The sequence below is a fragment of the Eleutherodactylus coqui genome, chromosome 1, assembly GCF_035609145.1.
Source record: "Eleutherodactylus coqui strain aEleCoq1 chromosome 1, aEleCoq1.hap1, whole genome shotgun sequence".
Classification (NCBI taxonomy): Eukaryota; Metazoa; Chordata; class Amphibia; order Anura; family Eleutherodactylidae; genus Eleutherodactylus; species Eleutherodactylus coqui.
Window position 1 is genome coordinate 40,375,517 of NC_089837.1, and position 21,745 is coordinate 40,397,261.

A 21,745-nucleotide genomic window follows, 5' to 3' on the forward strand; every position below is an offset into this window, starting at 1 on the left:
CAAAACCCGGATCAACAGTCCCGCTGTTTATTTCATGTCTACATCCTGTAATAACATAACGCTCTAGAAATGCTTCTAGCCCCCTCTGAGTGTTGGTCTTAGGGTTGTAGGGTTACAACAGGATTAGCCCACATTGAGTGGGGGCGCTCTTGTCAGGGCGATCGCTCCACAGATAGGCAGGGAGATCACAGGGCCTTTAATAGTAACAATGTGCTATCAGAACATCGCCTCTAATTTAGGCCGATTATACATTAAAAAAATCATCTATGTATTCAGTACCACGAACATCAGAGCTTGAATGAACAAACTGATTACTGCTGTAATACCTACTATATAGTCCCTGACCCTAAAACAAAACCATATTTTTTGTTTATTATTGTGTGTATATTAGGGTTAAGGTTATTAAATATTTCTAATAAAAATGTATACTTTTAAAGCGGATGTGGTTGGAAAATCAAAAGGTAAGTGAATTTAAAGTGGCATCCAGTGAAAACACATTTTTCTATCCCGGCCCGCTCATCTCCCTCACTCTGGGCCTCTCCTATGTACATTGCAGTCACTTCCATGCAGTGTAGCCTTTTGTCTGATACATATCAGGCACAATCTTCATTTTTAGATTTCTCCCCGCTTTCTCTTGCTGTTATCAGCCACATGATGCATCAGTAGAGCATCACATGACCAGCTACAGCCAGTACCATCTCTGTCTGCTGTGATTATCATTCCCTTCTGTATTCACCTAAATAAGCTACAGATTACATGTAAACAGTAAGGGAGGTTAGCAGTCATCTTCTTCATTCTAATGGTTAATCATCAGCAGTAGGAGTGCCTATCCTGAAGAGCCTGTGTGGTACAGTCCACGTAATTTTATCATCCCGGAAAACCGAATGACCCAAGACCGTTCTTTGTACAGGTCACAGGGAGACAAGGAATTCCCAGATGGCCATAATGAGATTGCCCTCTTCAATTGGATCATGTAATGTTCAGAAAGGAATAATTAAATCAGATTATACTAGTTACATACAGATTGGAAAAAACAAAATCAACAGAGGGGCCCTTTAAGTGGACTTAAGATAAACATACATCTATCCTAAGGGATAAATAAAAGGAAAGTAATATAAGTACAGAGTAAATGGACCATGTGCCCCTCCTGTCGTCAGTCTTCTGTCTATATAGAGGTCAACCTAGTAACAAAAATCCAAATCTCCAGGGCAAACTCAGTCCATGTGATCCTGCTGGTTCCTGGCTGCCCTTTCCTCCTCATTACAAGGAGCCGACTTCCCATTCTCATTGCTCCTACAACATTACTATTAGCTCATTGGTTCCCACCATACAAAATTGACCATATTGGTGGCCGATCTTCACATTCTCTGCTGTTCAGTTCTTTAGTTCTCCCTCACTTGGAAGGTCTGGAAGCCGTTACACAGGACACTGGATTGTTCCTATTACTTCCTTGAATGGATTTTCTCTTCCCTTAGTCTGACTTGTTACAAAAAACAATAAAGATCACAGAAATATAGAAAGGTTTACCTCTCCGGTCAGCAGGTAGATGATCTCTAAGGAGAGGTTTAATATTCTTTTGGTAACTTCATTTCCATACTTGCTCATCCTCAGTAGCTCATTCATGGGAAGGACCAATTTGAATGAGAACGTTGGCTTGAGTGGAGGTTTCTAGTACTGCACCTTTAAAAAAAAAAAAAAAAAAAAAGACGCTCTAAATCCTACAGGAAACATCATGTATGAAATACTGATCCTCACTTATTGAGCACTGAGAGAAGCAGGTTCTCAGAGCTCTCACTGTATGGATTCAAATGATTTGCCATAAATATCACCTCTCTCGTCTCTTCAATATCTCACAACTAGAGATGAGTGAGCACCAAAATGCTTGGGTGCTCGAGTCGCAGCTCGGCTCTAGCATTTTTCAAGCTGACCCATGCTCCGCATAGGGGAGGTTGTGTGACTCACCTGAAAACATGAGAAAGTCATGGAAACACCACAGAAACGGATAGGGAATGGCAGGGGCAGCATGCATGGATGCATCTGAGGCTCGGAGGTCACACTATTAAGCCAAATTGTGGGCAAGAGCCTGGTGGTCAACCCCCTAACAATTTAGTTGGGACAGACCATAATCAGCAAGGCACACACGCTGGCACATCTTAGCTTAGCACCACACTAAGTGCAATGAAGGCCAATCACAGCTTGCGGGTGACACCACTGCCTCTTCTCCTGTGTTACATGCTGGCAATGCTATCCAATCCCCCCCAGGATGCAGGCACAATCCTGCATCCGCAGCATACTGAAAATTTTTCCCAGTGCAGCATTCAGCTGTCCTCATGCCACACGCTCACTTGATAGCCACACCACCCTCATATCTATTTATAAGTGCGTATTGGATGAGGAGGAACAGGAGACACACTGCAGAAAGTTGGCAGGGCCTGGCAGCGACCCCCTTTGAAATTGTGGGCGATATCCAACTATGCTGATGAGAATTGATGATGAAGTAATGTATGATCAGAAGTCCAATCTCATGCAACCTCCGTGACAATATTGTCTGGAGCCACAAATGTGGCAATAAAGGGGACTCAGATGCCAGTACTTCTACCCATCTGCACAATTCAGCAACACATTCTAAAACCAAAGATTGGTTTGAAGCAGGAGGTGTCACAAAAGTAGCCACCACAGGTGTACAGTGAAACTGTCAATGTTTCATGAAATCAGTTACGCTTCCTTTGATCGCTACAAGAACCGAATGATGCATGCATAAATTTGAGTGGCCAAAGCAGGACCCCATGCTGGGCAGCAGATTTGGAGCAGATTCTACATACCAACCAGCACTGACTCCCACGGATGTGTGCGTTTATCAGGCCTAAACCAATCTGGCTGTTTACATCCAAAAACAGACAGTGTATAATGAGTTCGGTCTTGCTATACAGTGCTGATCAGAATTCTAATGGCCGTGCCACCTCCGTCACAAAATTGTCAGGAGCCATAAACGTGGCCATAAAGCTGACTCAGATGCTAGCACTTCTAACCATATGCACAATTCAGCAACACGTTCTAAAACAAAAGATTTCTTTTAAGCAGAAGGTGTCACAAAAGGTGCCACCACTGTGAAAGTCTCATTAAGTCAGTTATGCTTCCTTTGATTGCTACAAGGAGAGCATGAACCATGAAGAAATTTGAGTGGCCAAACCTGGCACTGCTGCACCCTGCCCAGGACCTCGGCCTCTGCCCAGACCATCATTCAGCCTCCCACGTCCACGTCCTCATCCTCGACCCTCAGTCCAGAAGTATAGTGATGAGCAGCGCCAGAAGTGGTTGAATATCTTTAAAAACGCATCAACAGATGCTTCTTTATTAGATCAAGCAAACCCAGTATAACACGACGTTTCGACCCGACAGAGGGTCTTTTTCAAGTGCGTGCACTTTTTCATGCACTTGAAAAAGACCCTCTGTCGGGTCGAAACGTGGTGTTATACTGGATTTGCTTGATCTAATAAAGAAGCATCTGTTGATGCGTTTTTAAAGATATTCAACCACTTCTGGCGCTGCTCATCACTATACTTCTGGACTGATGGCAATTTGAGGATTCAAGGTAATCGGGTCCTCATACATGAGCTTCTGCACACCAGAGTTTTCCATCTCCCACCACAGTGGTGTTTGGATCCAAAGGAGTGTTGCTGTGACATTTATTGTTTGGCTCATCCTCGACCCTAACCACAAGTCTTCATCATGCTGTATAAAGCACTGCATCAAAATGCTATGAAAACTGCGAGGTATTTTGCGTACGCTTTAAGCCAAAAAATAAACAGTGTAAAATGTGTACAAAGATGAAAATAAAAATTTTATTTGCATCTTTAAACGATTAGCCGTTGAGATTGAACGGCGATGGACTAGAAACACTTCTATAACACAAGTGCTGAATAAAAGAAACTGGATACCTGCCAAAGAAAGGTGAGCAAAAAACTTGAATTAATTGCTAAAATGTGTACAGTCTTGTGTGTCCTCTCGATCTGCACTATATAACCCTTGGGTGTATTATGCAAATGCTTTCAGCCACAAACAACTAACAAAATGAAAAATGAGAGGAGTTTTGTTAGATACTATATAGTCTGTGTACACCAGTAGCAGTATACTGTATAGAAGCGGTAACAGTATGCAGTATACAGCCCGAATGCTTGTGAATGCTTTGTGCGCACTACTGCTTCCAGGCAACCAAACTGATGATGCACACAATGAGAGGAGCTGTAGTCCTAGAAAGGACTGTTGGGTTCCAATTATTCCAATCCCATGCCAGCTACATCACAAAATTCTCAGGAGCCAGAAACGTGGCCATAAAGCGGACTCGGATGCTAGTACTTCTAACCATCTGCACAATTCAACAACCCAATTCTAAGGCCAGAGATTGGTTTGAAGCAGGAGATGTTGCAAAAGTAGCCACCACAGGTATACAGTGACCCTGTGAAACTCTCATTAAATCAGTTACGCTTCCTGTGAACACTTCAATCCAGTATCTCGGATAACTGTGGTAAAATGAGAGATAATACATGGCGACTAGCGCTGACTCCCAGACCCCCAGGTGTTAGTCTGCCAAGCTGCAGAGCCGCCACCAGGTTTTGCACATCGTCACACACGACCAAGCCTGGTTGGAGGTTCAGCGGCGAAAGCCAGAGATCTGTCAGCTCTGTCAAACCCTGTAACAGCTCTTGGGTGGTGTGCCTTTTGTGTCCCAAGCTGAGTAGTTTCAGCACAGCCTGCTGACGCTTCCCAACCGCAGTGCTGCAGCGCCTCAAGCTACCGACTGAATGCAACGTGCTCACATGTGGTAATTAAGAGGTGGAGGAGGAGGAGGAGATGGCATAATAAGCTGGAGAAACCGTGACCGACGTAGGACCTGCAATGCTCGGTGTGGGTAGCACGTGAGCAAACCCAGGGTCAGACTCAGTCTCAGCCTCCACCAGGTTAACCCAATGTGCCTTCAGGGAGATGTAGTGTCCCTGGCCGGCAGCACTTGTTCACGTGTCGGTGGTTAAGTGGACCTTCACAGTAACCGTGTTGGTGAGGGCATGATTGATATTCCTAGACACGTGCTGGTGTAGGGCAGGGACAGCACAGCGGCAAAAATAGTGGCGACTGGGGACCAAGTAGCGTGGGGCGGCCACTGCCATGAGGTTGAGGAAAGCCTCACTTTCAACGAGCCTATATGGCAGCATCTGCGGGCTCAGCTGTTTTCTGATATGCACGTTTAGCAATTGTGCATGCGGGTGGGCGGCTGCATATTTCCACTTGCGCACCACTACTTGCGCTATGGACAGCTGAACGTTGCACTTGGACACATTGGTGGAGGCAGTGGAGGACCGTGAGGGTGAGGGTGTGGGTGCAGGGCGAGAGACGATCATGCCTGCGGCCTGGGAGGGGGATTGCATCTCAGTGCCAGCATGTGACACAGAGGAAGAGGCAGTGGTGTGACCCAGGTCAGGTCAGTCACCTCATCATCCACCAGCTCTTCCTCAAAATCCTCAGTCTGCTTCTCTCTCAGACTTACTGCCATCACAACAACCTCACTGACAGACAACTGTGTCTCATCATCATCAATCCATCATCATCATCCCATCATAATCATCAACCCATCATAATCATAATCATCAATCATCATCATCATCGTTATGCACAAATACCTCTTGAGACACTACTTTAAAGTCCCCACCCTTATCGCCCTGAGATGGATAAATGGCCAAATTTTGGGCATCGCTCACAACTAACTTCTCAGGTGCCTCAGGAACTGTTGTTTGCGACTCAGGGCCACCTGAGAACAGTTCCTGTGAGTATGCGTGTTCATAATCTCTCCTTTTCGTGGAGTGACCAGGCTGGGAGGAAGGAGGAGCAGACTTAGGATTCACAGGTCCAGTCCCTTGGCTAGCGTGAGTGGACTGTGTGGAAGACTGGGTGGTGAATAAATAACTGGACGCGTTATCCGCTAACTGCGTCATCACGTGATAGCACTGTTGTGCTTTTAATAATGGTCTACCATGCAGACCTGCAAAATGCGACATGAAGCTAGGGAGCGTAGATATGTGGCGTTCTACTACTCCCTCAGCAGCAGGCACTGTTTCACCACGCTCAGGATCTCGGCCTCTGCCCAGACCCTCATTTGGCTGCCCATGTCCTCGTCCCTAACCCCTAGTCTTCATCATGTTGTATAATGCAATGCGTCAAAATGCTACGTAAACTGCAAGGAATTTTGCGTACGCTTGAAGACAAAAATAGACAGTGTAAAATGTGTCCAGTCCTGTTATATGGTGTGGATCAACAGGACACACACTTGGGCCTAGTATGTCAAAGATTTCAGCCAAATACAGTGAAAAACATGAAAAATGAGGTTTGTTAGTTCCTATATTGTCTGTGTACACCAGTAGCAGTATACTGTATAAAAGCGGTAACAGTATGCAGTATACAGCCGGGATGCTTGCGAATGCTTTTTGCGCACTACTGGTCCCAGGCAACCAAATCGATGATGCACACAATGAGAGGAGTTGTAGTCCTAGAAAGGACTGTTTAGTTCAAATTATTCCAATCCCGTGCTACCTCCGTCACAAAATTCTCAGGAGCCATGAACCGGACTCGGATGCTAGTACTTCAAACCATCAGCACTATTCAACAACCCATTCTAAAACAAAAGATTGGTTTGAAGCAGGAGGTGTTACAAAAGTAGCCACCATGGGTATACAGTGACCCTGTGAAAGTCTCATGAAATCAGTTACACTTCCTTTGATTGCTACAAAGACAGCATAAACCATGAAGAAATGTAAGTGACCAAAGCAAGACAATTCATTCTGTGTATGTGTCAGACAGTTAAACACCGCACTGGGAAACATTTGTGTACCAAGAGTATAGGCGAACCCCTGAAACATTTGTGTGCCAAGAGTATAGGCGAACCCGTGAAACATTTGTGTACCAAGAGTATAGGCGAACCCGTGAAACATTTGTGTACCAAGAGTGTAGGCGCTGTCAGTTGACATTATCCGTGATAATCCCCCCAGCAGCACTAAACACCCTCTCTGATAACATGCTAGCGGCTGGGCAGGCCAGCACCTCCAAGGCGTACAGCGCAAGTTTAGGCCACGTGTCCAGCTTTGACATCCAATAATTGTATGGAGCAGAGGGATCACGGAGGACATTGGTACGGTCGGCTATGTACTCCCTCCCCATCTTTTTACACTGTTCCCTCCTACTCAGCCTAGACTGGGGAGTGGTGACACAGTCTGGCTGGGGAGCCATAAAACTGGCAAAGACCTTTGTGCAACTGTTCACTGTTAGGACTTTAAAACATAACCTTTAATAAAGCCATTAAAATTTAAAATAGTACTCACAAAGACTGACACACATAATACATAAAGAAAAATATTAATAACTCTGGAAGTGTATCTCAGAGGCTTCTTGGAAATGTAGATGCCATATATCGTGCTTTCTAGGTATAGTGCGATGCCTTAACTGGTATCTATTCGAGGCAACAAATAACCATTTCAGGGTGATAATACACCCCCACAACGGTAGGATCTACAGTCTTGGGAAACTGATAGTGCCCAAGATCGAGATTATTTGTGCTTGGTATTAGCACCAAGAAGGCTTAATCAATATCTGGTCCTTGGTCCGACGCGTTTCGCTCAACTTGAGCTCCTCAGGGACTTCTTGTGAATATTTAATATGCCTCTCAGGATCTTAACAGCAATTGCATACTAACCAAATAGTGAGCATTCAGTTGGTCGCAGGTAAATATATATCTTGCAGATCAGATGTTATCTGCAATGAAGTATATAATACCTCTTAATATGGTAAAGAAAATTTTTTTTAAAAATTTTTCTTTAAAAAAATTTTTTTTCTGAAAAGTTCAGAGTAAGCCATGTATCAGAGTCTCGCGTTGTGCATGAGACAGTGCTGCATGGACTTTACACACCCATGCCTTGCATCTACCTTGATCGCTTGCTGGCCCCTATATATTTACTAATTCCTATCTACCAGTGGTAACGATGTTGCCTAATAGTTTTTAGGTCACACACTGGAGAATTTCTAAGTACTATCTCTCTCCGCTAATTAGATTCTATTAGTGCCTTATTCCTAATGCTTCTCTGATTACAAGATAGCCTAAAGTATCGCACTAAGTAGCAGGTAGATCAGTAAAACAAAAAAGGGATAGAGCAACAGCAAGCATACCAATCACTCACCATCAGGGTGGTTGGCTTGCTGTTGCTCTATCCCTTTTTTGTTTTACTGATCTACCTGCTACTTAGTGCGATACTTTAGGCTATCTTGTAATCAGAGAAGCATTAGGAATAAGGCACTAATAGAATCTAATTAGCGGAGAGAGATAGTACTTAGAAATTCTCCAGTGTGTGACCTAAAAACTATTAGGCAACATCGTTACCACTGGTAGATAGGAATTAGTAAATATATAGGGGCCAGCAAGCTATCAAGGTAGATGCAAGGCATGGGTGTGTAAAGTCCATGCAGCACTGTCTCATGCACAACGCGAGACTCTGATACATGGCTTACTCTGAACTTTTCAGAAAAAAAAATTTTTTAAAGAAAAATTTTTAAAAAAATTTTTCTTTACCATATTAAGAGGTATTATATACTTCATTGCAGATAACATCTGATCTGCAAGATATATATTTACCTGCGACCAACTGAATGCTCACTATTTGGTTAGTATGCAATTGCTGTTAAGATCCTGAGAGGCATATTAAATATTCACAAGAAGTCCCTGAGGAGCTCAAGTTGAGCGAAACGCGTCGGACCAAGGACCAGATATTGATTAAGCCTTCTTGGTGCTAATACCAAGCACAAATAATCTCGATCTTGGGCACTATCAGTTTCCCAAGACTGTAGATACTACTGTTGTGGGGGTGTATTATCACCCTGAAATGGTTATTTGTTGCCTCGAATAGATACCAGTTAAGGCATCGCACTATACCTAGAAAGCACGATATATGGCATCTACATTTCCAAGAAGCCTCTGAGATACACTTCCAGAGTTATTAATATTTTTCTTTATGTATTATGTGTGTCAGTCTTTGTGAGTACTATTTTAAATTTTAATGGCTTTATTAAAGGTTATGTTTTAAAGTCCTAACAGTGAAGAGTTGCACATAACATTTTGGACTTTACTTGCCCCCAGTGACAAAAATGGCAAAGACCTTTGAGAGTGTTCCCCTGTCTGCGCTGGACATGCTGCCTGTTCCCCGTGTCTCCCCTGGTAGTTGGCCCACTGAAGTATGTCCTCTACCGCTACCGTTGGAAACTTTAGGATCAGCTTTTTCACCAGGGCCTTGTGGTATTGCATCACTCTCGTACTCCTTTCCTCTTCAGGAATGAGAGTGGAAAGGTTCTCCTTATACTGTGGGTCGAGAAGGGTGAACACCCAGTAATCCTGGTTGGCCAGAATGCGTCTAACGCGAGGGTCACGGGAAAGGCACCTTAACATGAGGTCAGCCATGTGTGCCAGAGTCCCAGTATGCAACACATCGCAATCCTCACTAGGAGGAGGACTCTGCCTGTCCTCCTCCTCCTCTTCAGCTCATGCATGCTGAACAGATGTGAAGGAAGTAGCATGGGTACCCTCTGCAGTGTGGGCAGCAGTCTCTTCCCCCTACTCCTCCTCCTCCAATACGCGTTGAGAAACAGAAGGTGTCTGGTGGTCTGGCTATCAAGTGACGTATCGTCATCCCCATCTCCTATTCCATTTGCAAAGCTTTGGCCTTAATGCTTAGCAGCGACTTTCTCAGCAGGCAAAGCAGCGGGATGGTTACACTGATAATGGCCGCATCGCCGCTCACCATTTGTGTAAACTCTTCAAAGTTTCCTAAGACCTGACAGATGTCAGACATCCATGCCCACTCCTCTGTGAAGAACTGCGGAGGCTGACTACCACTCCGCTGGCCATGTTGCAGCTCGTATTCAACAATGGTTCTACGCTGCTCGTAAAGCGTGGCCAACATGTGCAACGTTGAATTCCAGCGCATGGGCACGTCTCACAATAGTCGGTGCACTGGCAGCTGCAAGCAATGTTGCAGTGTCCTGAGGGTGGCAGCATCTGTGATGGACTTTCTGAAATGTGCGCAGACGCGATGCACCTTGCTAAGCAGGTCAAATGGTATGGTATGTGGTACATGTGTTAGTCTGCCAAGCTGCAGAGCCATCACCAGTTTATGCCCATTGTCACACACGGCCATGCCTGGTTGGAGGTTCAGCGGCGAAATACACAGATCGGTCTGCTCCATCAAACCCTGTAACAGCTCTTGGGTGGTGTGCCTCTTGTCTCCCAAGCTGAGTAATTTCAGCACGGCTTGCTGACGCTTCCCCACCGCAGTGCTGCAGCGCCTCGAGCTACTGACTGCAGGAAACGTACTCACACGTGGTAATTGAGAGGTTGAGGGGGTGATGGAAGAGGGGGAGTGTTTGGAGGAGATGGCATAATAAGCCGGAGAAACTTTCACCGAGGTAGGACCCGCAATGCTCGGTGTGGGTAGCACGTGAGTGGAGCCAGGGTCAGACTCGGTCCCAGCCTTCACTAGGTTAAGCCAATGTGCCTTCAGGGAGATGTAGTGTCCCTACCCGCTAGCACTTGTCCACGTGTCAGTGGTTAAGTGGACCTTCACAGTAACCACGTTGGTGAGGACATGGTTCATGTTCCGTGAGATGTGCTGGTGCCGGGCGGGGACGGCTGGGGACTGAGTACCGAGGGACCGCCGCCGCCATCAGGTTGAGGAAAGCTTCAGTTTCTACTAGCCTATATGGCAGCATCTCCAGTCTGAATAGTTTTGAAATATGCACGTCTAAAGACTGTGCATGCGGGTAGGTAGCCGTGTATTTCCGCTTGTGTTCCAATGCTTGGGTTAGACAGCTGAACGGTGCCCTGGGACACATTGGTCGAGGCAGTAGAGGACCGTGGAGGTGAGGGTGTGGGTGCAGGCCAGGAGATGCTCGTGCCAGCATGCTGGGAGGGGGATTGGATGTTAGTGACAGGATGCAACACAGGGGAAGAGGCCGTGGTGTGACCCGCAGGCGATAAATGTCTTTCGTTCTATGTTGTCGGGTGCTTCGTAGAGATGAGTGAACGTACTCGGTAAGGCCGATTTTGCAATCGAGCACCGCGATTTTCGAGTACTTCACTACTCGGGTGAAAAGTACTCGGGGGCGCTGTGGGTGAGCGGGGGGTTGCAGAGGGGAGTGGGGGGGAGAGGGAGAGAGAGAGGGCTCCCCCCTGTTCCCCGCTGCTACCCCCCGCTCCACCACGCCACGCCCCACCCCACAGCGCCCCTGAGTACTTTTCACCCGAGTAGTGAAGTACTCGAAAATCGCGGTGCTCGATTGCGAAATCGGCCTTACCGAGTACGTTCGCTCATCTCTAGTGCTTAGCCATCATATGCCTGCACATGCTGGTGGTGGTTAGGCTGGTTGTGGTGGCTGCCCTGCTGATCTTGGTGTGGCACAGGTTGCACACCACTGTTCGTCGGTCGTCTGCGCTCTCATTGAAAAACCTCCAGACCTTCGTACACCTAGCCCTCTGCACGGGAACTTGCCGCGACGAGGTGCTCTGGGGAACAGTTGGGGGAGTATTTGCTGTGGACCTGCTTCTCCCCCTGCCCACCCCACTGCCTCTTCCAACCTGTTCTGCTGCAGCAGCTGCCTCCCCCTCTGAAGCCCTGTCTTCAGTAGGCTTAGCAACCCAGGTTGGGTCAGTCACCTCATCATCCACCAGCTCTTACTCCTCAGTCTTCTCCTCCCTCAGACTTACTGCCCTAACAACAACCTCACTGACAGACAATTGTGTTTTATCCTCATCATCCACATATAGCTCTTGAGACATTTCTTGGAAGTCCCCACCCTCATCACCCTTAGTCTGTGAAAGGTCCAAATTTTGGCCATCCTCACATGGCTGATCAACCGTTTTTTCAGACTCAGGGCAGGGACCCAAGAAGAGTTCTTGGGTGTATACCTGTTCGGAATCACTCCTTTTCCTGAAGTGACCAGGCTTAGAGGAAGGAGGAGCAGCATGAGAATTCAGAGGTGCAGTCCCTTGGACGGTGTGAATGGACTGCGTGGAAGACTGGGTTTTGGATGAAGTACTGGACGCGTTATCCGCTATCCATGTCAGCACCTGATCGCACAGTTGTGCTTTTAATAATGGTCTACCACGCGAACCTGCAAAATGTGACATGAAGTTGAGGAGTAGAGATACGCGACGCTCTGCTTATCCCGCAGCAGCAGGCACTGTTTCACCATGCCCAGGACCATGGCCTCTGCTCACACTCTCATTCAGACACCCACACCCTCGACCCTTACCTCTAGTCTTCATCATGTTGAATAAAGCACTGTTGGTAGATAGCGCAAATTCACAGCCCCCAGAGAATGGTATATAGATTACGCTCTGAGCAGGCCCAGAAAGATTTTTCTGGTGTGTATACTGTTGGTAGATAGCATAGATTCACAGCACCAACACACGGGTATATAGCGTACGCTTTGAGCCCCCCAAAAAAACTAAAAAAAAAAAGAGAAGTCATGGGAAGTAACAGAGCTCCTATGTATACTCCTGCCAGTACACTGCATCAAACCGGTAACAGTGGGCAGAATACAAGCGGGATGCTTGAAAAAAAATTGGTACGCACTACTGGTCCCAGCCAGCCAAAATGCTGATGCACACAATGAGAGTAGTAGTCCTAGAAAGGACTGTCGGGTTCTTGAAGTAAGGATCCCTGCCTAACCGCAACCTAATCCCTACACTAACGCTTTCCCTATTGCAGCAGCTCTATCCTTAAGCTCATGCAGCATGCGTCTGAGGCAAGCCGCGGGTGACCATAGCTTTTAATACTCGGCGATCACCTGATCAGCCCAGCCAGTCACTGCTGTCGACGTGCACAGGGTTGGCACGTCACAGCAGGAAGTGGTAAAACCTTCCCAGCATGTTGAGTGGCTAAAAAAATGGAGCTAAACATGCAGGGAGGGGGGCGGGGGCGACGTAAAATTTACTCGAGTAACGAGCACCATCGAGCATGCTACTACTCGACCGAGCATCAAAAGAAAAAAACATAATATTGTGAACATTTTAAAACACAATAGTCTGAATTTATGATTTTAACCAAACAGCTTTTTTCAAGGAACACGTCCAGGACAGCTGCTGGTTCGAAATTAGATGTAAACTATTCCGATATGTATCTCACCTTTTGTTGATTACTTTCAAACCCCCTGATTCTGTATAACCAGTGCTGGGACAGACTGCATTAAGACACCCTGTAGGGAAGGATTTGAACAGTCTTACTCTTCAGGACGAAGCACATTACCATCATAATGGTATCAAAAAAGCAATTAACCAAAGAAAACAGACAGACAATCACAAGCCATAGAAGTGTAGGTCTGTCCTACAGGGATATTGCCAAGAAAGCCAAGGTGGCAGTCATCCAGTTTCCTATTCCATCAAAAGGCACTTGGAAACTGACAAGAGGATGTCTGTCAGGCAGAAGGCCACTACAAAATCAGATGACAGGCTATTAAGAGTAAACAGTTTGTGTGATCGGTTTCTCACAGCAGAAAGTCTTAAAGTACAGCTTAATGCAGAAAAAAATTAAACAAATTTCTATTTCAGTTGTGAAGAGAAGACTTCTATTTGCAGGTCTGAAAGATAGAGTATCCGTAAGAAAGCCACCAAGATTACAAATAAAAAAAAAGACCTGCCTCAGCCAAACAGTACCTTCAGTGGACTACTGAAGGGTGGAAGGAGGCCTTATGGAATGATAAATCAAAATTTGACATCTTTAATACATCACGCAGGGTTTTTGTATGTCGTAGAGCAGGTGAAAGAATGTCAAACATGGAGGAGGAAGCATGATGGTCTGGGGCTCTTTTGCTGGATCCAGAGTTGGCAACTTGCAGAGGGTGACTGGCACACTGGAGAAAAAGGGCTACCACAGCATTTTGATACTCCATGCAATACCTTCTGGTGTACGCCTATTTGGTCAGGGGTTCAAGACTATGATCCAAAACTTACTTCTAGGTAATCTCAGAACTGCTTAAAGACAAGAAGCCAGTAGGCTTCAAACAATGGAGCGACTTGTGACCGATAGTGTATGTATTTATACCAATTTGTTGGATAGTTTTCTCTTTCTCAAATAAATACCCCCATGGCTGCGGTGCCTGCAAAGTCCACTCAGTCATAAACAAAAATTCCAAAACCGTGCCAACTTGAAGCACAACCTTATGTAAAATATGTATTCAACTCCACCATGGAAGCAAACTGAATGAAAATATTTTTTTGGCCTTTTTGGCAGCGCAATAGAACAATTTGCTATTAAAATGGTACATGGCTAAAAAACTTGAAAGTGTGACGTGTCAGTTAGTGGTTAACCCCTTCCCGCTGCAGGGCGTAAGTTTACGTCCTGGGAGCGGGGTACTTCCCGCAACAGGGCGTAAACTTACGTCCTGGAGATAGCGCGGGATCACATATGATCCAGCGCTATCCCGCAGCGGGAGCCGGCTGTCAGTCACAGCCGGCGTCTCGCTGCAGCAGCGGGGGGGCATCGGAGATGCGCCCGCCACTTTTAACCCCTTCCCTGCCGCGATCTAAGTAGATCGCGGCAGGGGAAGAGTTCACAGCGGGAGCGCGGCTCCCTCTGTGTCTCCGGCCGGAACTCGCGATGTCATCGCGAGAGCCCGGCCTGTCACCATGGCGTCCTGGCGTCCTGTATTGCCTATGCCTGAGATCGCTGTATGAGCGATAAGGCATGGGAGAGCAGTAGCTCTGCCATGCCTTATGACAGCGATCATCAGGGCAGTGATTAAAGTCCCTCAGAGGGACACAAACAGTGTAAAAAAAAGAAAGATTTAAAAAATGAATTAAAAAAAATGTAAAAAAAAAGAGTAAAAAAACCATTTTTTATGCTTTTTCTCAGATTAGCATAAAAAAAGGTAAAAAAAAAATAAAACCCCACATATTTGGTATTGTCGCGTCCGTAACGATGCGTACAATAAGTTGCACATGCTTTTGACTGTGCACCGAAAAAAACGCTAAAAAAAAAAGCTAAAAAACTGAGGCAAAATGCTCATTTTTAGCATTTTGCCTCACTAAAAACGCAATAAAAGTGATCAAAAAAGTCGTATGTACGCCAAAATGGTACCAATAAAATCTACAGCTCGTCTCGCAAAAAATAAGCCCTCATAGAGCTCTGTACATCAAAAAATAAAAAAGTTATGTGACTTTGAATGCAGCAATTTAGAATAGAAAAAAGATTTCCAAAAAAAAGGGTTTTTATTGCAGAAAAGTGGGAAAACCTAAAAAAAATGTTAGAATTTTGGTATCGTTGTAACCGTACCGGTCTGCAGAAAAAATGGAAAGTCTCAATTATGCTGCATGATTAACGGTGTAAAAAAAAAAAAAAAAAAAAATCTATGACAGAATTGATGCGTTTTCTCTCTCTGCTATCATAAAAAAAAATAAAAAAATTTTACAATAAAGTCTATGTACCCAAAATTGGCATCGATAAAAACTACAGTTCGCCACGCAAAAAGCAAGCCCTTATACGGCCGCGTCCACGGAAAAATTAAAAAGTTATGGCTTTTGAAAAATGGAGATGGAAAAATACCAAAAAAATCGCTTGGTCCTCAACGCCAAAATAGGCCATGTCATGAAGGGGTTAATAGAGCAGCCTCCCATTTGTTAATCCATCAGTATACTGGTTATATCAAAGCATTATAAAATTGTGATTGCAATTTGAAGTATAGAGGACCAGAGAGGTGGTAACATACAGTGTATATAATATGACAAGAGAAGCGATACTGTGCAGCATCCATATATACAGAATACAGGAATCACTGACATGGGCAAACAATGGCGATCACTGACAAAAAAATAGACGAAAAAACTTTATTGGCAATGATTAAAATATAAAAGTAGGACACATTCGAAAAATTTACCAATTGTATCATAAAAGTTGTGTTTAATTAAGACCGGGAAGAGCGAAGGCTCTGGACAAATAGCTGAAAAATCCTCTTGGATAGCCGGAAGGATGGAGAATAAATGAATCAGCATAGGACTGACCCTAAAAAAGAATATCCAACATGTTCCTGCCAAATATAATATTAGCAGGGGTCTAAGAATACAGTTATAATTGTCTGCTAATAGAAGTAATCCCTCTCATGCGATGAGACTTAGATGAAGGAGGGCGAACATGTTACTGTATACCAGTAGATGCTGATGGGAGGTAGTCTCAGCCCCATGCAGCACTAAATGTTTAAAAACAGAGTTGTAATTACATGCCGATGGGAATAATCCCTCTCATGCCACATTGGTCTGCAAGGAGATCCGTCACTAATAGTCCATAATGTGTTAATGAAAGACAACCCCAGTCTTGTGCAGCACATAGGTGTTGGAGGAATGGCCTCCACAATGATTTACGGGCCCCCTTGCTGGAATTCAGTATGGGCCCCCCATCACTCTCTAAGTATGTCTTTCCCACTCACCCAGTTATCCCCTCTTGCAACCCTCCCTTATTCCCCAAAGTCAATATTAAAATAAGTAAAAGGTATCATGTTTGATTTAAAGGGGTTGTCCCGCGCCGAAACAGGTTTTTTTTTTTTCAATAGGCCCCCCGTTCGGCGCGAGACAAACCCAATGCATGTGTTAAAAAAAACAACCGTTTAGTACTTACCCGAATCCCCGCGCTGCGGCGACTTCTTCCTTACCTTAGCAAGATGGCCGCCGGGATCTTCACTCACGATGCACCGCGGGTCTTCTCCCATGGTGCACCGTGGGCTCTGTGCGGTCCATTGCCGATTCCAGCCTCCTGATTGGCTGGAACCGGCACACGTGACGGGGCGGAGCTACGAGGACCAGCTCTCCGGCACGAGCGGCCCCATTCACCAGGGAGAAGACCGGACTGCGCAAGCGCGTCTAATCGGGCGATTAGACGCTGAAATTAGACGGCACCATGGAGACGAGGACGCCAGCAACGGAACAGGTAAGTGAATAACTTCTGTATGGCTCATAATTAATGTACGATGTACATTACAAAGTGCATTAATATGGCCATACAGAAGTGCTGAACCCCACTTGCTTTCGCGGGACAACCCCTTTAATGTCTAAAAATTCACATTTCTATTAATTACGCATTTAAAAAGGAAAGTTATGGATTACGTTCAGTCCTTGACTAAATTTCAGCAGAATTCTTGCATTTGTTCAGAAATGTGATTGATCAGAATGGATCGTACTTCTTGAGGAAAATAAAATCTTGACTCCAAAACTGGCCTTAACTACGCCAGGTGACTGAATAAAAAACAAGGTTTTATAATATTCAACAGTATTTATTACACTAGAAACACAATAGTTTTAACTTTTAAGCTGCTTAAAAGTAAATGAAAAACGAGTAAAGACTTGAATTTTACAAAATACTGATGACAATTTCTATAACTAAAGAAGATATAATTAAGCAAGAAGTAAACTATAAAGTTATTGTATTAGTCTATGGCGCTGCATTGTAAAATCTCCTGGCTGTTGTCTTGCTGAACTTATCTGTGACATCTGAAAAGTCCGTTCTTTTGGCAAAACTATTACATCTATCTTGGCTCGTCGTACTTTGTTGCCAGGTCTTTTGGGAATTGGCAAGCCTACTGAAGGACCCCTCGGCTGTGGAAACGGTCACTGGAGCCGTACAAAAGTTTAAGTGCAATGCAAAACAGGCAAATAGAGCTGGAAGATTTTTTTCAGAAATTAAATTTAACAGTTTTCCTGAATCAAAAACAGTAAAATGAATGATTTCTTCTAATTGTTCTTTGTCAAATCCTTTGGGGATTTCCCCACAAAGTGTCATCTTGATTGTTTCAGCAACAAATTTTGCCTCAAGAGTAATTGCCTCCCACGAATCTCTTAACTGCTGCATTTCATCAATCAAATCTTTCATCAATCGCACTTCAACATTGAGGGATATTTCCTGGTTTTGTGTGACAACATTTTTATGGTCAATACTTGATAGCACTTTATGCCAAAAATGAGGTCATGAAAAGCCATTTGAAAGACCCAAAATACTTTTTAAGCCCTAAGACAGAATTTCGTGCTGAGGGAGTCAAAGTAATGATTGGGTTCTGAAGAAGAATATCCAAGACTTTGAGCACTGCTGGGTGTTTGACTGTAGGTTGAATGGCTTCAAATCTTTCACTCCATCGGATCTCGGATTGACTTTGCAGAAATAAATAGGACATGTTGTTTTAATACTTCCCAATGAGCAGGACTATGCGAGAAGAGACAGTAAAAACGTTCCCTGTTCCCAAAAAATGTCATCGCTTCATAATTTAATTTAGCGGCATTAAGAACAACCCTGTTTACAGAATTTGCTCTGCGTTATGGTCTCAGGGGTTTTTCCAGTAAAATTCATGATTTTAATAAACCTCTCATAAATTTCAAGCAAACTATTTTCTTAACTCTATAGGACATAACGGAGTAGAAGACGACTTTGTTCCTGGTGTGAGATATCTGGTGGAGCATCAACAATCAGCCCATGAAAAATAGCCTCTTCTCTTGTTTTATGGAGTTTCTCACCACATAGGGGAATGACCTCATTTTGAGAATACTAGGTGAGATAATGATATTGACCATCATATATCTTTTTTCTCTAGCTGCAAGTTTCTGACCTCAGCTAAGTGTTCACGAGTTACTTCATCATACTTTCGAATCAGCTCTAATACCCCCAACAAATAACCTTTGTGAACATTGCTGATTTCAGTATTTTCCTCCTGAAAAGCTAAACCTCTAGAAGCTGAAAACAAAGTATCATCCCGGATTCTGTGTAATATAGCCCGGCATATATCTGCCTCACACTGTATCGTATGCTGGAGATTCTTATCCACACCATATCCTTGTACAGATGTTTGAGGAGTCGTCCATAACAAGTAATTCTTTCTATGGTCGGAGCGGTTTTCAAGCTTTGGTAAAATGTTGTACGGTCTTTTACAGGTTTTGTGTCTTGGAGAAAAACCATCTTTAGATTATTGGCTTATTTTTGATTTACTCATACTAATATCGTTGAGCCTATCAGAAAAAATGCTACAGGGTAAACAATGCAGTTACTTTTAACTGTTCTTCCATCGGCAGTTTTCTTGTATAACGGCGAATCCTGGAAGTTTTTACCATTTACATCCTTTGGAAAAAAATTTCAAGAAACTGAATTGTTGTAAAACCAGTGGAAGAAGAAATAAATTTTCTGTCTCAGAATTCTGTGATTTCTAATGGCCCCGTGCGCGGGTCGTCCAGATCAGCGTTATCATAATCCAGCGCTAGATTTGTATCATCAGCATATTTGTATCATCAGGATTGATGAAAATCTCTCAGCTGAACCTTCCTTCTCCTCCTCCTCTGGGATTCGTTCAGAAGACGAAGCATCTTCAATCATTTCTACATTCAGCCGGCAGAAGAACAGGTTGGCTGCAGCTGGAGGTGGTTTGTGATGTAGCACTAGGACAGTGTTTCCCAAAACCGGTCCTCAAGGCACCCCAACAGGTCATGTTTTCAGGACCTCCTATAGTAAGAACACCTGTGGCAATGTCTGAAGCACTGACATTTTAAAATTGTAATATCTCAAATATTTGCAAACATACTGGACACATTTTTGATAAGATATATATTTCCATCTCTTTACTTTATTTTGGCCGCACATTTGAAAAGCTTTTGCTTTTTTAACCATTTAGGAGACGTAGTAATTTAACATTGATTATCAACATTTTGCAGGAACATTTTGCTTTCCTACAACAAGCCAAGATTGCAGAGGCTCATAGGTGTCAGAATTATAGATACCCCCACAAATGACCCCATTTTAAAAACGACACCCCTTAATGTATTCACTGAGGGGGGTCAGGAGTATTTTGACCCCACCGTTTTTTTTCAGGAGTTAATGAAATTTAGAAGAGAAAAAAATAAAATTTCATATTTTTGCAAATATGTCATTTTAAAGGCAGTTTTTTTTCTATAGTGCACATAAAAATGAGGATTGACACCCCAAATTGATCCCCGTTTGTCCTGTGTTCAGAAACATACCCATTATGGCCCTAATTCTATGTCTGTAAGCACAACGGGGCCCTAAATGAAAGGAGCAGCCAGTGGCTTTCAGAACAGACATTTTGCTTGAAGGTGTTTCAGGCCCCATTGCCCACTTGTAGAGCCCTTGAGCGGCCAAAACAATGGAGAACCCCCACAAACAACCCCATTTTGAAAACTAGACCCCTTAACGAATTCTTCTAGGGGTGTACTGCATATTTTAACTGCACAGTTTTTGAATGAATCTAAGCATAGCAGAAGGAAACCCCATTACGATTTTCATTTTTTTGGCAATTGTGTCAATTTAAAAACTGTTTTTTTGTACAGCGTACATAGGAATAAAGAACGGATCCCCGTTTGTCCTGTGTTCAGAAACATATCCGTTGTGGCCTGAATTTTATCTCTTTATGCACAACAACCATGGGGCAGCGTTGGCCCCATTGAAATCAATAGGTGATGATCATGATCCTCTGCCACTGCTGTGACAGTAGTGGCAGAGGACTCCGCGCAGCGGGGAAGTGGGGGCCTTGAAATATAAGCCCTACACCGAAATTAATCAGTAACTGTAGAAAAAAAAAATAATAATAATAATACATCACCTTAGAAGCGCTGTTACCTCCGGCTTCTCTTCTGACCAGGAAGTGAAAAATCCCCGCCTCCTCAAAACGATGCCTCTGATTGGCTGAGTGCTGTGACTAATCAGAGGCACAGCTCAGCTGTCATTCAATGAATGGCTGAGCACTGCCTCTGATTGGTCACAGTGCTCAGCCAATCAGAGGCAGCACTTTCACAAGACCAAGATTTTTCAATTCCCAGCCAGAAGAGAAGCCGAAGAGAGCCAGGGACCTGCTAGAAGACGCGCCAGAGATGACAGCGCGTTCAAGCTGATGTAGTATTATTTTTTATTTTTCATTTTCCACAGTTAAGGATTATTTTTGGGGTAGAGATTACAATTCAAGCCTCCCCCCCAAAATAAGTCCTCGTCACGGTGAGTCCTCTGCCACTACTGTCACAGCAGTGGCAGAGGATCGCGATCATCTCCCATTGAGAGCAATGGGAGAAAATCATGATCCCCTGTAACAGCTGCAGTAGGGGATTCCTTCAGCCCTGCTGGGATGGGAGGCTGTTTCTCTGCAGAGACGCCTCACATCCAGGGCTTCATAAGGATTGCGAGAGCGATATCAGAGCGTCAATCACACCTCCCCATTGTGCAGGAGCTCTGAGAGCTGGCCAAAATTAGTCGCACGGATATTCTGCCTCACAATGTAATCTCTATGGGGCTGGAATTCCGCGTCCGTTAGAATCCGCACGGCTTTACTTCAAAACCGCGAGATTAAAGCTGCGCAGCGGAGGAGCTTCCTGCTGGTGATTACGGCGTTTTGTGGGATTGTTGGGGGGGATTTCTATCATCCAGGAGGCGGAATTCACAACTAAAGGCTGCAGGAAAACATGAGACGTTCTGCACTGATTGCAAATATCGTCCCCTGCGCCGCGTCCTGCGGACAATCCGCCCGTGTGAGCGCTCTCATATACATTCCCCCCTCCACTGGAGGATGCCCTCCCCCGCACCCCTGTAGTAATAACCACATGGAACATGTCTGACCTCCCCACAAGACCCTCCGCCGCCTCTTACCTCTATGTACAAGTCTCTGAAGAATGCTGGCTGATAATAGAGAG

At 44.6% G+C, this 21,745-nt stretch overlaps 2 protein-coding genes across 2 annotated transcripts in view; both read right to left on the reverse strand.

Moving 5' to 3' along the window:
• Nucleotides 1–1,664, reverse strand: part of LOC136607875 (oocyte zinc finger protein XlCOF7.1-like) — a 102,609-nt gene extending 100,945 nt beyond the window's left edge. The window contains exon 1 of the mRNA XM_066589069.1: nt 1,528–1,664. Within this exon, the coding sequence (XP_066445166.1) occupies nt 1,528–1,623 (96 nt within the window). The 5' untranslated portion in view covers nt 1,624–1,664. The remainder of the gene's footprint in view (nt 1–1,527) is intronic.
• Nucleotides 1–21,745, reverse strand: part of LOC136608436 (uncharacterized) — a 61,183-nt gene extending 39,438 nt beyond the window's left edge. The window contains exon 1 of the mRNA XM_066589110.1: nt 21,702–21,745. The gene's annotated coding sequence lies outside the window, so the exon portion shown is untranslated. The remainder of the gene's footprint in view (nt 1–21,701) is intronic.